This window comes from Mercurialis annua, linkage group LG3, assembly GCF_937616625.2.
Source record: "Mercurialis annua linkage group LG3, ddMerAnnu1.2, whole genome shotgun sequence".
NCBI lineage: Eukaryota > Viridiplantae > Streptophyta > Magnoliopsida > Malpighiales > Euphorbiaceae > Mercurialis > Mercurialis annua.
In genome coordinates this window covers 66,136,855-66,160,487 of record NC_065572.1, presented here as the reverse complement: position 1 = coordinate 66,160,487, position 23,633 = coordinate 66,136,855, and the positions used below count along the sequence as shown (strand labels likewise).

At 33.2% G+C, this 23,633-nt stretch overlaps 2 protein-coding genes across 4 annotated transcripts; one reads left to right on the top strand and one right to left on the bottom strand.

The window, feature by feature from the left end:
* The first annotated feature begins 1,741 nt into the window (after nt 1–1,741).
* LOC126674652 (probable arabinosyltransferase ARAD1) lies at nt 1,742–4,989 on the top strand. The gene is made up of 3 exons (XM_050369132.2): nt 1,742–1,990; nt 2,206–3,471; nt 4,190–4,989. The coding sequence occupies exons 2-3, from the start codon at nt 2,518–2,520 to the stop codon at nt 4,706–4,708; spliced, it is 1,473 nt and encodes a 490-aa protein (XP_050225089.1). The 5' UTR covers nt 1,742–1,990; nt 2,206–2,517; the 3' UTR covers nt 4,709–4,989.
* Nucleotides 4,990–8,853: 3,864 nt separating this feature from the next.
* On the bottom strand, nt 8,854–13,155 carry LOC126674050 (uncharacterized). 3 transcript variants are annotated; one of them, XM_050368418.2, is made up of 8 exons: nt 12,988–13,155; nt 11,985–12,281; nt 11,554–11,625; nt 10,687–10,751; nt 10,171–10,327; nt 9,696–9,773; nt 9,526–9,615; nt 8,854–9,323 (listed from the first exon to the last, which is right to left on the bottom strand). In XM_050368418.2, exons 2-8 carry the CDS (start codon nt 12,255–12,257, stop codon nt 9,180–9,182), a joined length of 879 nt encoding a protein of 292 aa, XP_050224375.1. In that variant the 5' UTR covers nt 12,258–12,281; nt 12,988–13,155; the 3' UTR covers nt 8,854–9,179. The 3 variants fall into 3 exon arrangements, with proteins under 3 accessions (XP_050224375.1, XP_050224374.1, XP_050224377.1); XM_050368417.2 differs by having other exon boundaries at nt 11,985–12,278; XM_050368420.1 differs by having other exon boundaries at nt 8,854–9,320; nt 11,985–12,278; nt 12,988–13,152.
* Between the last annotated feature and the right edge of the window lie 10,478 nt (nt 13,156–23,633).

Here is a 23,633-nt window from a genome sequence, read left to right as displayed (position 1 = left end):
AAGTTTAATTTGGGTTATGAGGGAACTTTGAAAACTTTTCTATTTAATTGGGTGATTTCTGCCAAAAAGAAAAAGCAGAGGTAAAAACACAAGACAATAGTATTTTTGGGGGATTTGTGTAAAAAACCCATCATACAATCTGAAAGTCGCATAACAAGCCCGGAGCCCATAGTCTGTCAGGAGAGCAATTGCTGGATCATTTCTTTCTTAGTTATCCAAAAATGCCCTGTTCCTGGATCATGGGCTATTGGCCCAAAAGATCATTTCTTTCTTAATATGTTTTTTTTTGACGAAACAAATATAAAATGTTAAAACTTACATCTAAACCACATATAATTTGTAATTAGGTGGTCCAAATTAGTTAGACCTACATATCCACCATATAAAATAATAATTATGTAGATTAGATACCACCAAATTAGTCCTTGCCATTAGCAACCCTGCTAGTATATAATGGTGAAATGTAACTATCAAGTGACTCAAGCTATGTCCAACCATTTTCTGCCCACAGCTAGCCTGCCTTTCTATTTTTTTACTATCAAACCTCCCAAAAAAACATACTAAGAGAGTAATTGATTGATTAAACTACTAGGAAGCCACCATCAATCAATTTCAAACAATTTAAATATTACGTGTTTCACCTTCGGCTTAATACATTCAAAATAAAAATTTATTAAAGTTTATTTTTAAAATTACATATTTTTTACAATCCAATTATATACATAATAAACTTTTAAATTAAGAGCAATCTAATGAGATATTTTAAAGAGTATATTGACTGATTAGTCATAATACTCTTCATAAGAAGAGGTTAATCAATATTGATAAAAATCAAACCTAACGGTTCAATACCAGATTCATGTGTCTAAGTCCTCTAAAATAAAATAAAAAAGTTTAATAATCGAACATCCGAATCTCTAGGGATCCGCCCACTGAAGCAAACCTCCTAAGATTTGCCCAACTAAGACCGAGCCTCATAAGGTTCAAAAAATAGCATTACTCCGACAAAACAGCATAAATGGGATAAAATGTCATCTTATTCAAATATGGATTCCTAGTTCAAAAACAACTCTATATATCAATTTAGAAGATTCTAGTATCATATAGAAAATACGAACCTTTTAGAAGACCTGCTGAAAAATCTTATTCGGATAACGTCCACTACGATATAGGAATTATAATTTGAATCTGCTAGATATACTCTCAACATACTATTATAAAAGGAGCATCAGATATTGCCTATCATAACATATTATTACAAATACTCAATAAACTCTTAAACTATTATCAACATTTAATTACTGAAGCATTACAGTATTACTAATTTTTATTTTACAGATTAACTCGTTTGAAGGCAGACTCCATCAAATGCCAACCGGCTGATGTATATCATATAGTTGATCACTGACTCTTTTTCTCAACGTATCCTAATATAAAATTTTATATAATCATTTAATTAGAGCTTAATAATACATTAAAATTAAATATTTGTAAAAAATTATATTATAAAAAATTTAATTATAAAAATTTACACTTTAATTTATTAAATCAAATTCCAATTATCTATTCTTACATCTATTATTCATAATCTAATAAAAATATACTACTAGATTTACGGGTTTACTTTTTGGAATAAGAAAAAATAAAATATTAAACAATTACTAAAATAAAATAGTGGTAATAATTCCTAAAAAGGAACAGTTGGACACGAGAAAAGTTTGCCATATCTACTCTTTCCCTTCTCTACAGTTGTGTCATCACCTTCAAAAGCATTATAATACTAATATATACTATTTGTTTAATCAATCTTTACCATATTTACTTCAACTTAAATTCACTTAAGTTTAAAGGAAAGTTTCAAGAATTTATTTAAGTTATTTAAATCATCTCGAGACTTTTTTTAAGGAAATTTTCAAACATACCACAGTCTGGCAAAACTACGTGCTTGCCATGAAAAAGCTTTGAAAACCTAGCTGATCATGCTCATCAGGTACCTGTTTTTTTACTTGTTTTTACTAGCCCAGTTTAGAAAAATATGTATTATGCATACCCAGATGATGAAGTTTTGATTTTTGTGTTTCTTTTAATGTGATTTTGTGTTTTGGATTAATTGTTTAGCTGTTCATAAGTAAGAAAAAGATGGTTAATTGAGCTGTAGAACGTGATTTTTATGAGTGTTTTTTTGTTTTTTTACTTGGTTTGCAGATATTAATGGTTTGGTCTGATGGGTGAATAAAGTTTGTATCTTTATGAGAGGATCACGGACGGGTAACAAGTATAGAGAAGATAATCATTGAGTAAGTCTGGCAAAAGGGGAATTTAGGTCCTTGATATTTGTATAGAGAGGAAATCTTTTGAAGAAACCTGTGGGGGTTTAAGGAAATAAATTGGGGTTTAGCCTCTATTTGTGGAAAAGTAGCTGTTCTTTGTACTGAGAAAGTAAAATTTAATTGTTTCTTTTTGTGGCTCTGGTAAATTTTATAAGTTGGTCAGAGTTTGTTTATCTTAATTATATCAATGTCTGAGAAAAGTAGGCTTTTGCCAAGGTTTCTTTTCTTCCTGATTCCGATTTCTATGTTTCTTTTGATTATTTCCTCGGTCTCCCTTCAATTCGGCTGTACTTCGGTTGTACCGAGTTCTGTTTTCAAGCTTATTCTTGTTAATAGTACATCAGTTTACTTAAAATCAAATGTAAAAAGTGAGCCAGTCAAATGTCCCTTCTTTTCTTTCAAGCCGTATCGGTTCGATACTAAATCGTCAATGAGAAGTGGAGAGGTGAATTGTCCGGATGCTGCATTTGGAGAGCTCGGAAAGAATGCCTGTGAACGAAATCAAGCTCTCATTAAGGTGTATATGTATGACTTGCCGCCGGAGTTCCACTTTGGATTATTGGGTTGGAAGGGAAAAGCAAATCAAACATGGCCAGACATTCGTTACCGTAACCATATACCACCATACCCAGGTGGGTTGAATTTGCAGCACAGTGTGGAGTACTGGATGACCCTTGATCTCCTGGCATCAAACAGACCAAAGGTGGCCAGACCTTGCCGTGCAGTTAGAGTGGATAATTCTAGTGAAGCAGATATAATTTTTGTGCCATTTTTCTCGTCACTGAGTTACAATCGATATTCTAAGCTTCATGGGAAGGAGAAAGTTAGTGTTGATAAGATGTTGCAGAGCAGATTGGTTCAATTCTTGATGAACCAGGATGAATGGAAACGATCTGGAGGAAGGGATCATTTAATTGTAGCGCATCATCCAAATAGCATGTTGGATGCTCGAAATATGTTAGGCTCGGCCATGTTTGTGCTTGCCGATTTTGGGAGGTACCCAGTTGAAATTGCGAATCTTGGGAAGGATATCATTGCTCCTTATAAGCACGTTGTGAGGACCATTCGGAGCAGAGAATCAGCTCAGTTTGACGAGCGTCCCATATTAGTATTTTTCCAAGGAGCAATATATAGGAAGGACGTAAGCTTCTCTTCCTTCTTCTTTTATCTCTTTATTTATGTGATATATTAATTGCCTAAATGACATGGACTTATGATATGCTGTGAAAATGGAATTTAATTACCTGAATGTCTTGGTTGGTTAATTTGCAGCTTCTGCTGTTAAATTTGATGTTCAAATGCTGCTAATGGCTGCTTCTCTAGTTATTTTCGTTTGTTAGATGGTAATAAATTGACACTTGTTTCATGTATTATTCTAGGGTATAAGATCACTTGTGCCAAAATATAGAACCCTTAGATCGAATGATTAGGCTAAGATAATTATTCTAGAAAACTCTTGACAGTGCCAACCTTTGGACGGACCAATGTGCATCCTTTAAGCTCATAAAAAATGGGATGAGCAACAATAGGTGGATGCATTTCACAGATAGATATAACACTTGATGATTAGACCATTATTTTGAAACCCGGTCATTCGAAACCCTGTGATAAAGAGCATTTCTGCATGGAATTATTCAATTTAGATAAATTGGTGTTTGATAGCATGGATTGTGTCATTCAAAACAGGATGGTCGCCAAATCTGACAAGAAACCAAAAGTTAATTTTAGATCATAACTTTTGACTCCTAAAAGTGAATTTAATAGTTTGTTATTATACAGATAGACGTAAAAATGAAGTCCTATTGCTTACTACGCATGTCATCCTGATTTATTTGCTATTTGATTTCCTTTCTTTCCAGGGAGGAATAGTTCGCCAAGAATTATATTATCTTTTAAAAGATGAGAAAGATGTACATTTTACATTCGGAACCGTTCGAGGGAATGGAGTCAGCAGAGCAAGCCAAGGAATGACCTCTTCCAAGTTCTGCCTGAATATTGCCGGTGACACCCCGTCATCAAATCGCCTATTTGATGCAATTGTGAGTCATTGTGTTCCTGTGATAATAAGTGATGAAATTGAGCTACCTTTTGAAGATATCTTAGATTACTCAGAATTCAGTGTATTTGTGCGTGCTTCTGACGCTGTTAAAAAAGGGTACCTACTGAGTCTTCTTCGTAGTATCGACCAAGACAAGTGGACCGCGATGTGGGAAAGATTAAAGGAAATTGCTGCACACTTTGAATATCGATTTCCATCCCAGTCTGGTGATGCTGTGGACATGATTTGGCAGGCAGTATCACGCAAGACTTCTTCTATCCGATTCTCACTTAACAGGAAGAACCGATATAACAGATCGGAGATTCAGCAATTATTATGACAAGAACAAATGGAAAATTTATGATATTTTCAGTCTTACACATACAGAAATGGGGGATTTTTGTTTCTTTGGTGGCTGCCGATTTTCGGACAACATACAAGCCTAGCTAGGCTTCTCAGAAGGAACTGTAAGGGCATTTAATTTGTTGTAGTCATTTTTGCCTATTGATTTTTCTGGTACATCTGTAGGCATCATCTTTATGAAACATCAATAGGCATGTCTTTACAGAATTCTGTTTTAAAATATGAAAAGTTAATGAAAGAGTTGTTAAGCCATCACAATTTGAGTTCTGAAAATGCATGAATTGTTATGCAATTATTATGGGAGGATATGCCTGTAATGCCCATAAGGGTGTAATCTGAGTCGACTGGAAACACCGTCAAGTTTGAGCTTGCTTGAAATTCTATTCGAACTTGAAAAGAATTTATTTTAAGAGCTCGAGATCTATGGAATAACGGAGAATTTTGGTCGACTCGGCTGGGCTCCACTCAGTTATCTATTTAAATAATTTAAAATTAAATTTTAATATAAAAATAAAAATATTATACTATATGTATAATTATAAAGGATAAAATAGATAAAATTAACTAAAGCTTGACTGGAGCTATGCCTGTCGAGGCAAGTATCATAATATTCAAATCTTGACTCAGCAGTGTATTCGAGTAGCTCGAGCTCAACCCGATCAACGTTGAGTCGATTTTGAATATTTTTAAAGTTAATTCTGAGTATTTCATGTGTTGATTCGACTCGGTTACACTCTTAAGTATGCACATTCTCTAGAACTTTGACAGAAACATGTGCATGTTCACTGTCGTTTACATATCTATCAAGCTAACCATAGCACAGGGGAAGAAATAGCACAGAAACTATGAATCGATGAATACTGAACAAGGTGATCCACTGCCATCAGGTTCTGTAGCAAAGGCGGTAACTGAAGCAGATGCGAAAAAATTAAAGCCTGGTATATCATTGTAAAATACAACTAATGTCATATAGAAAGTACATATAAATATTTCTTGTGGGGAAAAAAAGAAAAAAAAACTATAGTTTTGTGAAGGAAGGCAGCATCATCTTTAGAGTATTCAGCTGTGGTTGATAAAGGACCTACGTCTATACAATCTGGAGAATTTGCTGCCCTTTTGCTGCATTTCTTCACCTCAAGGCAAGAACTAAAACAAATAAAAACTAATAAAATTCCAACAAACTCAAAACAAGAAGCTTCTATCATTATGACATTTCTGTTTCGCATCAGTTACGGCCGCGAGCCATCACCTCCTTTGCTCGAAAACAAAATTAAAAAAACTTTCGACGAATTCCCTGTCAGCTTCAACCTGTCAACATCTGTTGTGTATAGGATCGGATCCTTTATGAACCGTTCTTTTGTTAGACTGGTTCGGATCAAACACCAACGAAGGCGCAGGCGCAGAACTCGCTAACATCTGCATATCCTTCCGAGAAACATCCGTTAACATTCGCGAATTCCGAGCAAACAGTAATACTTCTTGCTTCAACCTAAGGGCAAGATCGATAGTCGTCAAGCTAGAAACTCCATAAGATTGACAAGAAAAGCATACAATACAAAGAAGAAGGACAAGAATTTGCTTATGGAATAAAAAGGCCATGTTGGAGTGTAGTATAGTTTCTGCAAATTCTATGGCTTATATGTAATAGGAAGAAGTGTTTTTTTATGGGATTTTAAAGAGTTGATAAAAAAACATAAAGCAGAAGCATGTAGGGAAGAGTTATAGATACAGTGGAATGATGAGTAACTAAATAGAAGGGGTGATTTAGAAGAATCTGACAGGTTTGAACATAAAGTTGAAGTTGGAACAATATCCTTGGGAAGACAAGTATCTTTTTCATCTTATCATTTGTATTCCTCTTTTTTACCAGACCAGGACCAAGCTGTAGAATCTATACCCAGTTTGCCATCTCATCCGACCAAGCTGACATGTCCTTACACTGTAATATCATTTTCACTAGCTTATGGATCAATATGTAACCCTCATGATCGGTGTAGCTCAAGCTGGAAAGAAATTTAGATGCTGTCTAGTGAACTTCCATCAGGAATTCTCAAGTTTGTGGAATACTATTAGAGTTTCGGTTGGAATTCGCGGATTTAATCGATCTATTTCGGTTAAATTTGGTTAAAATTATTAATTAATTCGGTTAGTTGAGCTAATTTATTTCGATAGAATTAAATTTTTGGTTAACCGATCAAGTATATTTTATTCATATACTTTTTATATTTTTCTCGGTCTAACTAAATTAACTAACGAATTTGATAATGTGATTAGTTCAATTAAAAAAATCAATTTTAATTTAATCGGTTGATTCTTAACCGAACCGGAGCATATACCCCCATTAAAAGTAGAGATGTTGGAAGAGGGGTAATATCAAACTTGTCTAAAGATTGAAAAGAAAATACCAATAACTTGCTTTATGCTATAAACCAACTTTAGAATTCCAAGCTCTTAAATCCATGCAATGCAACCCAAAAATAAAAATAAAAATAAAAATAGCAAAATTTGGTTTCTTGTGCTAATTGGGGATTCCTTTATGCTTTTCTTAATAAGCTCTCTCTATCTTTGCTCTAGGCATTGTGCGTTTAAAGCAATTCAAAATAAAACACCCCATTTTAAGCTTCTCCTTGTATTGCCATTATGAGGCTTTTTGTTCATGTTTCCCGGTTCTCAATAAAGCTCCAATCTTTCACAATTTGAATTGATATGTGAAATTCGAGATTCTAATGATCATTTCATGATATGTAGATTGTTTTACACTATGAAAAAAGAAGAAAAGGAACATGAGGCCTTGAAACTTAGAAGTGGGTAAGGAAACTAGTCTATCATATGCATAAAAGTTTAAACGAGTTGGTCTACTCGTAAGTTATTCGAAATTGAATTAGTATGAGCAATTCGAACTTATTAAATATAGATATAGAATTAACGAGTCTAAACAAGTCTCTAACGCATATAATATAATAAAAGATAATTACCAAAAATTCATAAAAATTAACTAAATGTCTCCTAATAAAATTTTATCTCTAATAATTGATCAACCTCACTAACACTCACCTATGTTAGTTAAAATCGAATTAGTTCGAGCAATTCGTATTTGTTCTCGAGCTGAAATTGAATACCAAATAAAAAGACTCTCACGTCTAAATAAGACTACTACATACAAAATAATAGTTTATTCTATTATTTTAGTAATATACCATCTCAAGTGATTATATTTTGTTATTAAAACGAAAAAGGACCTAATAGTAAAATGAACGTTTATGGGTTGTTGCAATTTTATTCAAACCTCTTAAATTTTGCAATAATAGTCTACTTTTAACATTTCGTTGCAATTTTAGCTAATTTTTTTCCAATCAATTTAATTATTCCAACTTTTAGTTGAATTCATGAATTGAGTAATTAGCAAAACCCTTTTCTTGGAACTTCAAAATCTAACTTCTAATATTAAAAACTCGAAGATAACGTTAAAATCTAATTATAATTTTTCTAATTTTTTCGATGATTGAACCCAAAAAAAAAAAAACTAATTCAAAGCTAAAGATGACAGAAAGAGGTAAACGGAGTTAATAGGATTGTATGACGTGCAAAATTGAGAAAATTAAATTAATTGAAAAAGTGACTAAAATTGCAACAAAATACTAAAATAAAAGTATTATATAAAAATTTAAAATTATAAATAAAATTACAACTTGCAAACATTTGTATTAAATTTACTATTAGACCTAAGAAATATTAATAAACTCGAATAGGTTGAATATTGTTCCCGAGCTCAATCTTAAATCATTCAAGCTCGAACTTGGCATAACTTGGATTCACTGGCCACACTAGCTCAAAGCTTGAGACATGTAATGTAACAAGAAACCTAGTTGGATGGAATCCGATCACGCTTCCAACTCTCCCCTTTTAGCACCATATCATCAAAGTTCAAAAAAGAAAAGTAAAAAAATGATGACCGAATGATTGAGTAGTTGCTTTCCCAAAAATTAAAAATCACATCACTCTTCACTGTCACAGTTTGAACGTTGATACCTTCAAAAACTCTCTTTATTCTTGGCATGTTCCAAGAATTTTTCTAAAATTTAACAAGCAAAACTAGATTGTGCTTCTGAACACAAAAGAACATTAGAATCTATAGGCTTGTCTACGCATACAACGATGACGAACAAATACACAGAAAATGCTTGCATGAAACGGCCATGCTCACCGTTGATACACTGCCAAACTTAAGATGATCGATGCTCATAAATTCATCGGAAGACAATATCCCTCACTTAAAATAAGTTTCTTGAGCAGCATAGATCTAGTTATGCAAATAAAATTTATGTACACACAGATGTCGAAAGGCTAAAGTAATGTGATATTAGGTGGGTTTAACATAACCCGATTAAACATACAGAGCACGAGTAAGATAATCACTCATGCGTATGGAAACATCTCCGTCGATTTCATCATTGAAGTGGCTCTTGCTGGGGAGTTGCAGCTTGGTGTGGAGTCACTGCAATTCCAGGTGCGATTGTGAACTGCAATCCTCGTCGTTGCCCTGCTTGTAACATGAATGCAACTTCAGTAGCTGCAAGTGCTGCTGCTTCCTGCTTCATGTAAAAGAGTAATAATTATATATTAACAACTACATAATTTATATTTAAGAGAATATCGGAATTACATTCACTTAAGGATCTTGTAAGAAACACAAGCGTGTTAGTCCCACAGGCAATTTTCTCTTTTCATAAACTTTTCCAAGATCTCTTGGATAAACGAAAAAATTGAGAAGAAACTAATAACTCCAATACCAACCTGTCTTTGCCTTCGTCGCTGCAATATACTGATGGCCCAGGCCATGATGTAGCATGGAAGAAGAAAACCAGCAGCTCGTATCAGGAAAAGCTGTCAAGTGTAAACAATAAGAATTAGCATCATATCATATATGCTTACATGATGAAGAAGGTAACGTAACATCTACTTACAGAGAAAAATGTAGAAGCATCTTCATCACTATCTCCGGTGAGAGACATAGCATGCCTTAAGAGTAAAAGAGCCATTAACTGCCATACGACAAACAGTCGAGGATAAGAACTATGAATTTCATTAATGTTAAACCTATAATTTCTTGTCCAATAATGAATAAAAAACGATAGAAGGTAGTTTACAGAATTCAAAATGAAGGAAATCAAACCAATCCAAGAGGGTCCAGATGAAGAAGAACAATGTGATGCCAGCATTAGATAATAATGGATATGGATTATGGAAAAAGAAAAAAAAGTGATGTATAACATGATGGACATATATATGAATAATAGCATAATTATGCATCACATTGTATTCTGATAAATTCTTTAGAAAAGTTCCATATGTATAATAATATGAGAAGCTAAGATTGTTGTTCCCTAGATGACACAAAATCTCAAAGCAAGCACGATTTTAAAGAGAATCGGAACTCACAATTAAAGCAGCAGAACGGCAAAATGCAGCTCCACTAGCACTGGAATCAGAATATTCATCATATTCAGCCTCCAGAAAATGTCGCTCTGCTGCTGCCATAGCCAAAATTCGAGGATCATGCAAATCCAAAGGAGTTCCCGCAATAGTCCAACCCTCACTGGAAAAAGAAAAACAAATGTAGATTTCAAACCAGTCGACAATAGCGGACTACAGCGATACTTTCAAATAGCAACATTATAAATACCAACTCAAATAGAGAAAAGGTTAACGCTGGGACCATGAAGAAACACCATTTCTCCAATTTCAAATAACTGAACTAAAAACTGGTTAGTGGTTATACATTAGGTTTATGGAATAGCACAGGGAAAACATGCAACGTAATAAAATTGGAAACGGAAAAAAGATTACATATATTGAGATAATAATCATGTCCATCCACTTGTAAAATTTCAAATTTAGCAAAACTATCATCTAGTAATTGCAGTAAATAAGGAGTCATTTGCATGTAAAACATACCTGATATCAATTGTTGTCTCTTCTAAAGGAGGAGGTGGTGGGGCAGTGTAGTTAGGTTGGTATGGCTGTTAATGAGAAAGATGTTTTATTATAGAAAAAAGCAAATGAAGATCCCATATCACAGACATTGCATTTACATGGAATAAGTGCCTTTTGAACTCTACTTACGAAACCATATATTACCACAAAGCCATCATATAGGTCCTTGAGCATTTATGCAAAGACGCATCACTTACCACAAATCCCACAGTATATCTAGCATACAATGCTGAAGTGCCATATAGAAGAAGATCAAAAATATTTATCTGAAGTTTGGGCAATAATATAAGACATATTTATTGAACTGGCCAAGAATTAACTTTTAGAGGGCGGAGGAGAATTACATACCAACACCAAGCTTACTCATACAATATCTCGTTCCACAAAGACATAAAAGAACAACAGAGTCTCATTTAAATACAGATAAACTACAAGTAGTGGTATAATACACTCATAATTCCATAACTCTGATTAATAATCAAATAGTAAACACATGATATCTAGTAAAACCTTGATGAAAAAAAGCACCAAGAGAAGACCTAATAGGAATACATGCTAGTCAACAGTGGAAAACACCTAATATAATTATACAAACCAACAAAAAGTAAATAATCAACTGACTCACATAACCTAGATTCTTCTATCAGCAGTTCTATATAGCATTCACAATCAAGAAGATAGCTTCCTTAGTTAAGAAATCTGAAATAATATCAGTGATTTTCATCGCTGAACAATTATCATCGAAGACTGAACTCAATATAGATAATGTCTATTATGTTGCTCAAAGAACATGACAATAGCAAGAAGAACATATGCCAAATAGGATACCTGATGACATATCTCGCAAGTTATATCTCCTTTTTCATTACACCATCTCTGAACACACTTCCTGTGGGCAAACTGGAAAGGTAAACCTTGTTAGCCTTAATGATTAATCCACAAGATCAAAGACAAAACAAGTACTTGAAAAAAGTTGAAATATCTGTCATTGTAAAAGCCAATGAAAGAATAACTTCTACCTAAAAAAGGAAGTGTTCTTTTAGGCCAATAAATTTTGTTAATTCATGGATCTGAAAACAAGTGCTTCTGTGTGTGAACGTGCAAGCTCATTCCGGAAAATCATTAACAGGGGGAACAAAACACTGAGTATTTTACACGAAACATACTAAACTCAAAATTTTAAAGTGGAAGGGACAAGAAACTTTTGAAATTTGAATTTTTAAAATGTAAATACACAAGAATATCACAAAGACTCGTACCTTCAAGCTACCACTACAAGCACATGGTGACTCCAAGTTATTGAGGCTATCCTCCTCCTGGCAAATACGACATTCCATTGTTTGCAGGAGGGGTTCTTCCTCAGATTCACCATGTTCTCCCACTCCCTCAACATCAATCACACAAGTGGGTACATCAACAGTATGAGAAGATGAACACTCTCCACAAGATCCTGGATCCCTAGCTTCTTGCACTGGTTCCAAGCTTTCAGGTGTTATAAGACGATCAGGACACAAAACTAGATGATCACTCATTTGGTATTTGATTATAAACTCCTGCTACACCACATAAAAACAAGTTACTTTGTCAAAGTCGAAACATCCAGCAAATGCATCATAACAGAAACACAATGAAACATAATAATAAAAGCATCATTAATAAAGTAAAGTCCCGGTAGTATACGTATATGTAAAACAACGGGATCATTAGCGCACAAACAAAAGGCGAACAATATACATTATTGGCTAATTCCATATTCTGATTCTCAATTCCTTTATCTCTATGTTAAACACAATTTTACATCATTATGAAAAGAAAAGAAAAATCCATAAAACATATGCAAATTCCATTGTTCAACAAATATCACCCACCTATTTAGCTAAGAAAAAGCTATGAAGGTCAGATCAAAATTAAAATTAAAATCTTACAAACAAAGCTAATATCAACTCAAATAAATGAATCAATATACTAAATTTGTTTTTCAAAGAAAACAATACAAACAACACAAATAAAAACAGCCTTCTAATTATACCAAATTACCAATTCTTTAAAAAAAATCTAATCAATCAAACAAATGCAAAAGAAGATCCCAACCTAACACAACCCAAACCAAAAAAAAAAACCAACAAACTCTAATTTTCCATTAATTCAACCATCAATACAAAACCCTAAAAGGGTCAAGAAATCATAACCAAAATTCACAAATAACCCAACAAAAAGATCACATTTTGACCACTTGGGGAACCGATCAAACCAAAAGGGTACCTGAAAATGTTGAACAACAAAGGGAAAAATTAACGCGTTTTCTGGGTATTGTAGTTTTCTACGAAAAAAAAAGTGTTGGAGCTTTCTAAGTCTGTCTTTTTTAATTTGTTTGTTTGAAAAATAAAAATCTGATGGATTGGGTTCGGTTTTAACGAAGCTCCATCATCTATGTTATGTTCTGTTAACGTTTGTCCGCAGCTACGTGTACTGACCACGTGTAATTACTGGTGATTTTAATTAACAAAAAACTGAAGGATAATTGTTAATTACTGATTAGGCCTAATTAAAAGTAAATTATCTTTCTCTCTTTTTTAGTACAGCCGTTTTGACCATATCTGAATTAGTATAATTTTGTAGTATTATTTTTAGAATAAAAATATGTTTGGATTTTGTTGCTAAATTTTAATTATAAAATAAGTATTATTTAAATCTAAATCTTCTGAATTTTAAAAATAGATTGGTTATTTATAAGATTATTCTTAATTGAAGAAGATATTTCCACCTTTTTCAACTAAGACTACATTATAAACTATTTTGTTTAAATTTATCAAAACTGAAGAAGTAAGAAAATAATAATAATTTCAAGTACTTATTTCTAGACTAAAACTCATATTACAATTTTTCTCTTATTATCAAACATAAATTTTGGTTTGGCGGTGTCAATTCATTTGTTTCTGGATGTGATGGGTGGTCTTTAATTTCACATAAATTAGATTATGTAAGTCTTCTTAATATATAAATTTTAAAATAAGATTAAGTCTTCTTAATATAGGCAGATCTTTTTGGAGACACATAGTCCCCCAAAAATTTAAAAAATGCTAAATATCAGTTTGGCTTCCTAAAAATTACTTATATTAATATATTTTTACAATTTTACAATTTTATTGATATTTAAATCATAATTCTATGTTCTTAAAAAATTAAATTTTTGTGTGTTTGATTTGGCCCTTCAAAAATTTCGGTCAAGATACAACTGCTTCTTAGAAACATAAGCTATGGATTCTTCTTAGGAAAATCACATACCCAACATGTCTTGGACAAAGTCATTGGACAGGATATTTGGTTAATCATTTTCATACATTATGATAATAATAATTTGTATTCAATTTAAATGAAAATATATAATTAAACTAATTCTCAAATGTACAAAGTTTATAATTATTAATTTTGTTGCCTTGAAAATATTCAAAAATAAATATATCACATTTCATCATTGACAGCAAGACGTTTCCTAGAGTTTTTTTGTTTGCTTGAAATTTATAACCAATACAATACAATTCTTATAACTATAAGTAACATTATTTTTTTAATAGCAATCAAATTAACTGATAAGTAAGTTTTGTAAAAGGGAAAAAATTTCAATTATGTCATTCTGTTTTTATGCATGGTTTATATATCCTTATAATATCTTTTAATTATACAAATACTCAAATAAACTCACCACAACTTATATAAAATCAAAATTGCATATTAGTTTAAAATTAAAATCCTATATATAATCTCGATAGAATTTAAATCTCATATATAATCTCAATATAAATTCTAAATCCAAAATTTTAAATTTCAAATCTCAAAAAACTTTTTTTTTTTTTCATAAATGATGGTTACATAAACTCTACCACAAAGCAGTGGAAAGCAAAAAGCTCAAAAGAGTTAAAAATCATTACAGAAAAAGACTAAATTTTTGAAAAAAAAATTACATCCAGAATAAGAAAACTCAAGATTAAAATCCCTGTAAAAAGTTACTATTCTACAAATATTCATGTGAACTAAAGTATCCATCGTCATCAACTCGTGTCTAAAAACCTTCTTGTTCCTAACTTTTCAAATTTATCAAATGCAGAAGAACTAGATACACTGTCAAAAAGGACAATGTCTGTTACGGGAAAGCGAACTCCATAAATCGAAAAAACCGTGAAATGAAGAAGGCGCCACCCAATAAATGTTACATAAATTAAGAATATAACTTCAGACTTTCCACATAGCCCAATAGTGAATGATAATGTGAATGGAATTCTCTTCCTCCAAATAGAGAGAGCAAAAAATCTAATTGGAGGAAATAACACCATGCTGAAATAAAAACACATTCGAAGATATCTTGTCCTCTATACTGGCCACAAGAAGAACAAGATACGTGAAGGAGCTTTAAACTTTCAGAAACGACCATAATTCTGAAACAAATAAAGACATGCAGACTGCCTTTTAAAAATAAAGTCTATCGGAGTGTATGACTACCTTCCCAGCTTGCAATATCAATTCTGGCCAGGTGAGGATGGCGAGTTCCAATAATATACATTATCTCAGGGAGGAGTTGTTACTCGCTTAATCTCAATCGCCGACGCCAAGAAAAAGGGAAACCGACCTGTAGAAAATCATAAACAGCAGCCACCGTGGATTCTTGATTCAAAGAAAGAGCAAACACCTCCGAGAACCGATCAAGAAGAGGAGCAGAATTATGCCAATTATCATACCAAAAACGCATATGAGAACCAACCCTTTTACTCAGATGAATACCGTCTTATAAGTGACCTAAACAACATCATTTTTAACACATACCGTATAAATACCTTTCCATAAGTGTAAGAGATGCTTGAAGTTAACTGAATTCAAATCATACCAGCAATTCTTGCCCTAGCTATAAGAAACAACCTTGAACTAAAGATAATCCCTATTCGAGGTTTTCAATTTTCAAATCCACTTGATAAGAAAACTTTCAAATAGGATTATCTGGTAAATAAGCAAAGCTAGCCCAAAGTTATGCAGCAATACAATATCTAACTAAGAAATTACAAGAAACATGTGTACAAACTTTTGTTTTTAAGAAAAACTATGGTTTGAAAGAACTATTATATAAGGTTAAACTGTTGTATTTTTAAACTAACACATTGATTTTATACTGCTAGCTAAAGCTTGTAAGATTATATTTTAGGCCAAATAACCAAAAAATGTCAAATCTTTCATGAAAGTTTCATAAAAGTCCAAACTTTTCAATTTTATCCAATTTGTCCTGAAACGCATGATTTTGTTTCAATTTTGTCCAATTACACAATTTTACTTATGTGGCGCTGTAAGGTTAATGTAGATGCCTTTATTTTTAAAGCGGAAGTAAGAGCTGCAATTGGCTGTCTAGTACGTAATGATGAAGGAGCTATTATTTAAGTAAAGCAAATGAGTTTGATGGGTTCATTTAATGCAAGGACGGTTAAGTTGATGGATATTAGGGAGGTTCTTATTTGGTTAAAAGATCGGAGGAACTTTACGGTTGAGTCTGATGCTTTGGAAGTTATTCATTAAGAATCTTGAGTTAGTAGTGGGTGATTTTAAGATTGCATTTTATTAGCGAAACAGTTCTATAATTTATCTTTTGTTTTTACAAGGTAATCTGCGAATCACACTGGACGTTTGTCAACGTGTAATGTCAGTTTTTTGTCAGGTCATCGAAATTGGTTTTTGGACTACTTGAATATATTACGTCTGTAACTAGGGGTGAGCATCGGTCGGTTCGGTCCGGTTCGGTTCCAGAATCTTCAAAACCGGTCATACCGAAGTTAGTTAATTTAGACACCGGACCGTTTGTTTTTTCACCAGACACCGAAATATTTTTTAACCGAAAATTTCGGTCGGTTCTGTTCGGTATCGGTTATTTAAAACGGTTTGGGCCATTTAAAAAGCCCATTTATTTTTTGGGCCGCATTCAATAAAGCCTTAAAAAATACAAGGAAAAATTCATTCATTTCAAAAAAAATTCATTTACATTGAATAATGAAACATAATTAACAATAGTTCAAAATTGAATAATGAAAAATAACATCACAATTCACAAATTCATAAGTCTACTCTTAACTGAATTAGCAAAAGGTAAAAACTAAGCAGCTAAATATTACATTCATCCAATTAACTACTGAAGTAGCAAATGTGCATAATGAACAGCTAAATATTACATTCATCCAAAAATAACTTAAGTAGCAAAAACTAATGAACTATATAGATTACATTCATCCAAAAATTAAATTATATGTGAAAGTTATCAAAAAATATAACTGAACTATGCAGTACATTATGCACACTGCCGGCCTATAGCATTCAAAAGTAGCCATTTCCAGCACCCAAGCTCAGGAATGAAGAATCACAGAATTCAGAAGAAGAACATTTCCTGAATTGAGGCAATTAAAACTAATTGAAAAACTTGAAAAGAGTATATTTTATACTGAAAAAGAAGTATTTACACTTTAAAATCAGAGAAAAATGAAATGTTTTTTTAAAAACAGGGGCTCAGAATAAGGTTTTCACATCTTTATAAGGCGATGTAATCCACATGGTGGCTAAATTAAAGCCTCATCATGCAAATATGTCAAGGCCTTATATACTATCAGATTTTTGAAGTGGTGGAAGCTTCATCATAGCCCAAAACCAAACAGTAAAGCAATTTCAAAGCAATAAAAGATTCATAGGTTATAAGTTATAACCAAAATAGAAAGTTTAAGAAGCAATCTGAAAGCAATAAAAGAATCATAGGTTATAACTTATAACCAAAACAGAAAGCTTTGAAGCAATTTGAAAGTAATAGAAGATTCATAGGTTATAAGTTATAACCAAAACAGAAAGCTTTGAAGCAATTTAAAAGTAATAGAAGATTCATAGGTTATAAGTTATAACCAAAACAGAAAGCTTATGAAGCAATTTGAGAGAAACTCTTTCAAATAGACAAGTTTAAAATAGACAGTAAAGCAAAACAGTAAAGCAATTTTCAAAACCTTGTTAAGTGCTTCCACCACTTTTCTGTATAGGGACAGGGACAACCAAGGCAACAAGCAGCATCAGGCTTTAGGCAACAGGCAGCATTAGGCAACAACAGCAAAATTGGCTTCCACACCAAGTTGCCACAAAAGCAAAAATGAGCAAGAGTCCAACTTCTTAGTTGGGCAACCCTGCATTAGGAACCAACAACACAAGAACATAAACTATTAGATAGTTCTAAATATAAAAGAAATTACAAATCAAATAATAAATAAAAGTTAGTTTAAGGACATAACCTTGCTCAAAGGGTTCCAATTCTTCGAGGCACTCTTCAATCACCAAAGGGAAAGCTTCTGCTCTAAGCCAATCCTGAGTGCACACCAATGCTTCCACCAATCTTGGAGTTAAAGAACTCCTAAAGCAGTCTAGTACTCTTCCAGAAGTACTAAATGCTGATTCAGATGCAACAGTAGAGATAGGGACAGCAAGAATATCTCGAGCCATCCTCGAAAGGATTGGAAATCTCCCTGAGTTTAGCTTCCACCACTTCAAAATATTGAAATCATCATCATTCTCAACCGTAGCCTCACTCAGGTACAATTCCAGCTCAGATTTCCTACTACCAGAATCACTACCCTTGTTCTGCTCATCAAATTTGGCCTTCAAAAGGGACATATGTCTTTTTGCAGGTGGTGGCAGGATTGGTGTTTGAGCAGAAACAGCCTCTGAAGACTGACTAAGACTAACATAAGCAGATGAACCACCATGTACATAAGCCTTTTCATACTCAGCAAACAGGATTGTCAGCTTATCATTCACAGTGTCAAATAACTTAAGACCTTGCTCAGGACCAAATAGAGCTTTCAAAGCAAACAACAAATGTTTCATTTTACTGGTAGGATCAAAAACATGTGCAAAAAAAATCAGATTATTCATCTTCTGGGGATCACCCCAATATTTGTTAAATTTCTCCCTCATTTTTCTGCTCATTAGAATAATCTGATGGTCCTCACTATTAAGCATTTCATCTAACATGATAGAAAGGTCAACAATCTCTTGAAAATGCATGTTAGATGTGACATACAAAGACCCAGATATTCTCAAAGTTGTGACATAGAAATATGACAAGCAAGTAGCAAACTTCTTCACATTTTCCCAATCAACAAAAGTAGGAATGCATTCAGCCATATCAGACCTAAAACTCTCATCAGATTCTTCATAACTCTCAAAAACAGATTGAAACAAGCAAGCAGTGTCAAGCATAAGATAAGTGGAGTTCCACCTAGTTGCAACATCAAGACACAAGGACTTTTTGGTGCCAAGTTTATCATCAGCAGCAGCAAGGTCTTTAAATTTCTTAAGTCTAGATGGACTGTTCCTAATGTAACGTATACAATCTCTAACTTTTTTAACAGAATCATGCATTTCTTTCAGACCATCAGACACAACCAAATTGATCACATGTGCTATACACCTCATATGCAAATATTCACATTTACAAACATCAGTGCCCCAAGAAATCATTTTTTTCTTAAATGCAGCAATAGCAGTGTTATTATTACCAGCATTATCCATAGTTACTGTGTAAACATTCTTAAGACCCCAACCAAGCAAGCAATTTTCAAGTGTTTTACTTATGTAGTCCCCTTTATGCCCACAAACAGGTACAAGATTAATGATTCTTTTATGAAGAATCCAATCATTATCTATCCAATGGCAGGTAACACACATATAATTAACACGTTGAATACTAGTCCATGTGTCTGTTGTGATACTAACTCTTTGACTCCCATTTTTCAAAATATTTTTCAACTTCAACCTTTCATCAAGAAACATTTGGTAGCAGTCCCTATTAACAGTCCATCTAGAAGGAATGTGAAACCTTGGGCATGCAACACTCATAAATCTCTTAAACCCCATACCTTCTACATGCTTAAAAGGCAACTCATCTACAATGAGCATATAAGACAATGCTTTCCTAATGTCATCTTGATTAAATTTCCAAACCCCCAAATTTCCCTTCCCCTCAGTTTCATCATGACTAGCAGAAACAGGTTGTAGAGTTAACAAGGTCTGTCTGGTATCTTTACTATGAGGGTTCTTAAGACATGCAAGAATGTGGGCTCTAAGTGTGGAAGTCCCATTCACTTTAGTGTCAGAATTATAGATTTTTGCACAATACAAGCATTTAGCCATAAGTAATTTTCCATATTCATCAACTATGCGCTCAAAATGCTCCCAAACTTTAGATCTAACAGGAATTTGCTTACGTTTTTTATCAACTGGTTTACCTCCAGTAGCAGCAGGATTAACATCTTCTTGTTGCTGCTGAGAAGGCTCAGATGAGCCCTCAGCAGCAGCAACAGGTTGCTCCTGCTGAGTTGAAGGGGGTAACTCAGGAGATGAGCCATCAACCCCCTCAACATCAACAAGAGCAACTTGCTGTTGGTCAAGGTTTGACATCTGTGTGAGCAAAGAACCACATTCAATCAATACAGAGGCATCAAGCAACCACTTATTCACTTAGATAAATAGCAAACCACTTTTTCATTTTAAGTTTTAAACATTTCATTCTTGAAAAATCACTTTTATTTAGGCACAGAAGACAACAATTGACCAAAATATAACATTGAACCAATACAGAGGCATGAGGCATCACTTAATAGCTTCCAAACCACTTTCATTTTGCATGTTTTAAACATGACAGGCTAAGATCATACAAAGTACAAACCAACAAACACACAGAAAATCATAGAATACAAACCATTAAACCAATCCACCATACAATTATAACTACTAATTAAATACATTAGAAGGAATGCACATACCCAGCAACAGATGCAATCCAAGCAATAGGTAAGCAAATTAGGTATTAGATCAAGTGATTCAAGTCACTGAGTCTCAGATTTGGGGCCACGAATCCAACAGTGAAGGGCTTCCACCACAAAAGATTCACTCATTCACTTAGTGAGTGAATCTTTTCATTTTTTGCAGACATCCAAACATGCCATGAAGACAAAGCAAAAGACAAAATTCATTAGATTAAATCAAGACAAAGAAATAAGTAACTAGTAACTAGTTCACAAATAAAAACCCTAAAATATAATTACCTGTTCTTATAAAATCAAAGCCAAATCCGAAGGAGTTTCCAGAAATCCCCAGTTCAGAACATGGAGGAAAGAAATAAATCATATCAGTTACAGAGATAATCACAAAATCAGAACAAACAACCATATAAGAACAAGAACAAACTGAAAAATAGAGATGTATTACCTGATAATTGCATGAATCCCACGTTTTGCACATGAAAAGGAAAAAAAAAATCAAATAGGGCAGAAATCAAAACCTAAAACATAAATATTGAAACTAAACCTCTATGACAGAGGATAATCGATCATATACTCACATAATCTTTAACAAACTCAGTGAGATACTGAGACTTTCAGAGATTAGTTTAATCTCGTTTAGGATCGAATCGAAGGTTCAAACTTTTCATTTTCTTCGATTAAAAGCACAGAACAGTTGATGAATACACAAATTATGGCTAAACGAAGACTGTATCAGGGTGAGAAACTGAGAGAATCAGTGAGAAACTGAGAGAATCAGTGAGAAACTGAGAGAATCAGAGAGAAAATATGATTTAGGGTTAGGGTTTTCAGAGGAAAGTTCGAGAGAGAGAGGCTGCGAGTGAATCTGAAAAGAGAGGGTAAATGATTTTAGGGTTAGGGAAAATTATAAGGTGGTTTATATATGCAGGGGTAGGCGGTGTCGTTTTAGGGCAGATTAGGGAGAAATTAAAACGACGTAGTTTTGGCTTCTCGGTTTAATCGGTTTTTCGGTCGGTTCGGTTATACAAACCCGCAAACCAAATCATAAACCAAACTCCATACTTCCCTTATTTTCAAACCAAACCAGTCCCGAATCACCAAACAACCGAGCACCAAAGTCAATTTCGGTTCGGTCCGGTCCGGTTTCTCGGTTTGGTTCGGTTTATGCTCACCCCTATCTGTAACTGTTTGAATTTGATTTTTAATGAAGAAGTTCGATTATAAAAATAAATAAAATTTATAATTTAAAGTGTCAAATATGTTAAATTGAAAAATAGAAAGTTAGATGCATAAACGCAGTGACAAAGCCACTTGAGGGTTAAGAGGATTTGCCCCTCTTAATTTTTTAAAATCACAAAATTCTCAAATAATTTTTTTTAAAAAATATGCCATGGTATACAGAAAAATAGTACACATTGACCTTTTTAATTTTAATAAATTCTAAATTTTGTATACTCCCTCCATTCTGAAATAGTTGTCGCTTTAACTATTTTCACACAAATTAAGAAATCAATAAATATGTCTAAAATGATAAGTATTTTTACTAAATTAGCCCTTCTTAAAACTTGTTAACATTAATTAGTATGACTCTTTATTTGTATTTTTGTATTCTTTCAATGAATTAGTGAGGGATATATGTGGAAAAATAGCAATAAATACTTTCTTGGTATTCTAAAGTGACAAATATTATGGAATAAAAAAATCTCCCTAAAACGACAACTATTTTAGAATGGAAGGAGTATTATATAAAAAAAATTGCCCCTCTTAATTTTAATTCCTAGTACGCCCCTGCGTAAATGGATACATATTCCGAAGTTAGATCATGTTTTAAGTAAGAGTTAATTAGACAAAATACTACAATATGTAAACTTAATTAGATAATTACGGTGTCATTTTTCTTTTTTGATAATTACAATTTGTTCTTTTTTAATTTCATTTTTAAACTTTTTATTTTAGACAAATACCTTTATCTCTTCATCTCCTTCTTTTGTTCTCAGCCAACCCTAATTTCTTCACCATCTCATTCTAATTTTCCTTCTTTTTATCTACAGCCACCCAAATCTATCTTTTCCAACTCAACCTCCTTCTTTCGCCGATGTTTCTTCTCAGCCGCGAGTCCACTTCTACTGTTGCTACTGCAATTTTCGGTCTTTTTTTTCGCCGCGAGTCATCTTCATACTCTCCTCGTCTTCAGTCACTACCTCCGCCATCGCACACCATCGCCAAAAGCCCACTGCCGCCGTCGTCGCACACCATCGTTTCAGTCAATTTTTTTTAGATCTAAAATCGATTTCTTATTTTGGGTGTTAGTTAATCCATTTCTTATTTTGGGTGTTAGTTAAAATCGATTTCTTATTTTGGGTGTTAGTTAATCCATTTCTTATTTTTCTTTTGTGAACGATGGTGATGATGTGGTTGTGGTTCGATTTTCTGGTGCTACACAGCATGCACTCTAGGTGTTTGAAGAAATGCCTATGAGAATTGTAATATTTTTGGGTGTTGGGTAACTAATGGTTACCATTGGGTAAACCGTTGGATAACTTTGTAATAAAATTTATTTTGAATATATTAGTAATAAAATCGTTAGTTATCTGGTTGTCGTCATCGGAGGTGGCAGATCTGTTGTGATGAAATTTAATTTTGTGCTATTTAACCAATCGTTAGTTAACTTGTTTTCTTTTGTAAACGACAGTGGTGATGTGGTGGTGGTTCGATTTTTTTGGTGTTGCACTGCTTTCACACTAAGTGTTTGAAGAAATGCTTATGAGAATTGTAATATTTTTTAGGTGTTGGGGTAACCAATGGTTAACATTGGGTAAACCGTTAAGTAACCTGTAATTTTTATTTTTGATATATCATTAATGAAGTCGTTAGTAAACAGTTGCTGAATTTTATGTTTGTGGTTCGATTTTTTTGTGTTGCACAACATGTTGCACTCTAGGTGTTTGAAGAAATGTTTGTGAGAATTGTAATATTTTTGGATGTTGGATAACCAATGGTTAACATTGGGTAAATCGTTAGGTAACCTGTAATTTTTATTTTGAATATATCATTAATGAAATCGTTAGCAAACAGTTGCTA